The sequence below is a fragment of the Microtus ochrogaster genome, unplaced genomic scaffold (genome assembly GCF_000317375.1).
Source record: "Microtus ochrogaster isolate Prairie Vole_2 unplaced genomic scaffold, MicOch1.0 UNK32, whole genome shotgun sequence".
NCBI classification, from domain to species: Eukaryota; Metazoa; Chordata; class Mammalia; order Rodentia; family Cricetidae; genus Microtus; species Microtus ochrogaster.
The window spans coordinates 2,966,045-2,967,146 of record NW_004949130.1 but is presented as its reverse complement, the minus strand read 5'-3'; the positions used below and the strand labels follow the sequence as shown (position 1 = coordinate 2,967,146).

Here is a 1,102-nt window from a genome sequence, read left to right as displayed (position 1 = left end):
TCTCTCTCTCAACAGAGTGGCCACGAACCAGAAGGTGCGGGAGCAGGTTCGCCTGGAGCTGAGCTTTGTCAACTCAGACCTGCAGATGCTGAAGGAGGAGCTGGAGGGGCTCAACATCTCCGTGGGAGTGTACCAGGGCACCGAGTGAGTGAGCAGTGTTTTCCAGAAGCTCTCTGGACCGCATAGTGTGTCCATATCCAGAATGCTGCACCAAACTGGTGTAGTGGACCGGGCAGCGCAATGGGAGTGAAAGGGATGAACCTGTGATTTGGTTTGCAGGGAAAGAACTGGAATGCAGATTGAATGCCAAAAAGTATAAACTGCTTTGATGTACGTATTTTACTCTGAAGAGTGGGGAACCTATCTAGATGCCCACAGGAAGAGGGAACAATGGGATCCTTTAGAAATGGACCCTGATAAATACTTGAGAAATGAAGAATGAGTGTTTGAGGTAAGGCCCTCAGGAAAGCACAGGATTTATTCTCTGCTCCCTGTAGGTGAGTCACAGAGGGTGGTGTGGAGAAATGCCCATGTTTAAGAAGAAATAACCAATGTGGTCTGGTAGCTTGGGGCAATAATCATAGCTATTCAGTGAGCTGAGACAGGAGGATCATGAGTTTGAAGCCAGCTCAAGCTTCATAGCAAAATATTATGTCAGAGTAAAAATAAAGTGGTCAGGAGATGTAGCTCAGTGGTAGAGCCGCTGCCTAGAATCCCACATTGAGGGGCTGGGGTGTGGCTCAGTAGTAGAGCCCCTGCCTAGAATCCCCCAGTGAGGGTCTGGGAGTGTGGCTCAGTGGTAGAGCCACTGCCTAGAATCCCCCAGTGAGAGGCTGGGTGTGACTCAGTGGTAGAGTCCCTGCCTAGAATCCTCCTGTGAGGGGCTGAGGTGTGGCTTAGTGGTAGAGTCCCTGCCTAGAATCCTCCTGTGAGGGGCTGAGGTGTGGCTTAGTGGTAGAGCCCCTGCCTAGTATCCCCCAGTGAGAGGCTGGGGTGTTACTCAGTGCTAGAGCCCCTGCCTCTACTCCCTGGAGAAGTACCAGGTGGCTCAGTGATGCAGTGTTTGCTTAGTTTGCCCAAGGCCCATTCCTAAGTGTCACAA

At 51.4% G+C, this 1,102-nt stretch overlaps 1 protein-coding gene across 1 annotated transcript in view; it reads left to right on the top strand.

The window, feature by feature from the left end:
• Rhpn2 (rhophilin Rho GTPase binding protein 2) overlaps window positions 1-1,102 on the top strand; it is a 58,166-nt gene that overhangs the window by 25,186 nt on the left and 31,878 nt on the right. Inside the window, exon 3 of the mRNA XM_005368419.3 lies at window positions 16-144. Coding sequence (XP_005368476.1) covers window positions 16-144 — 129 coding nt within the window. The remainder of the gene's footprint in view (window positions 1-15; window positions 145-1,102) is intronic.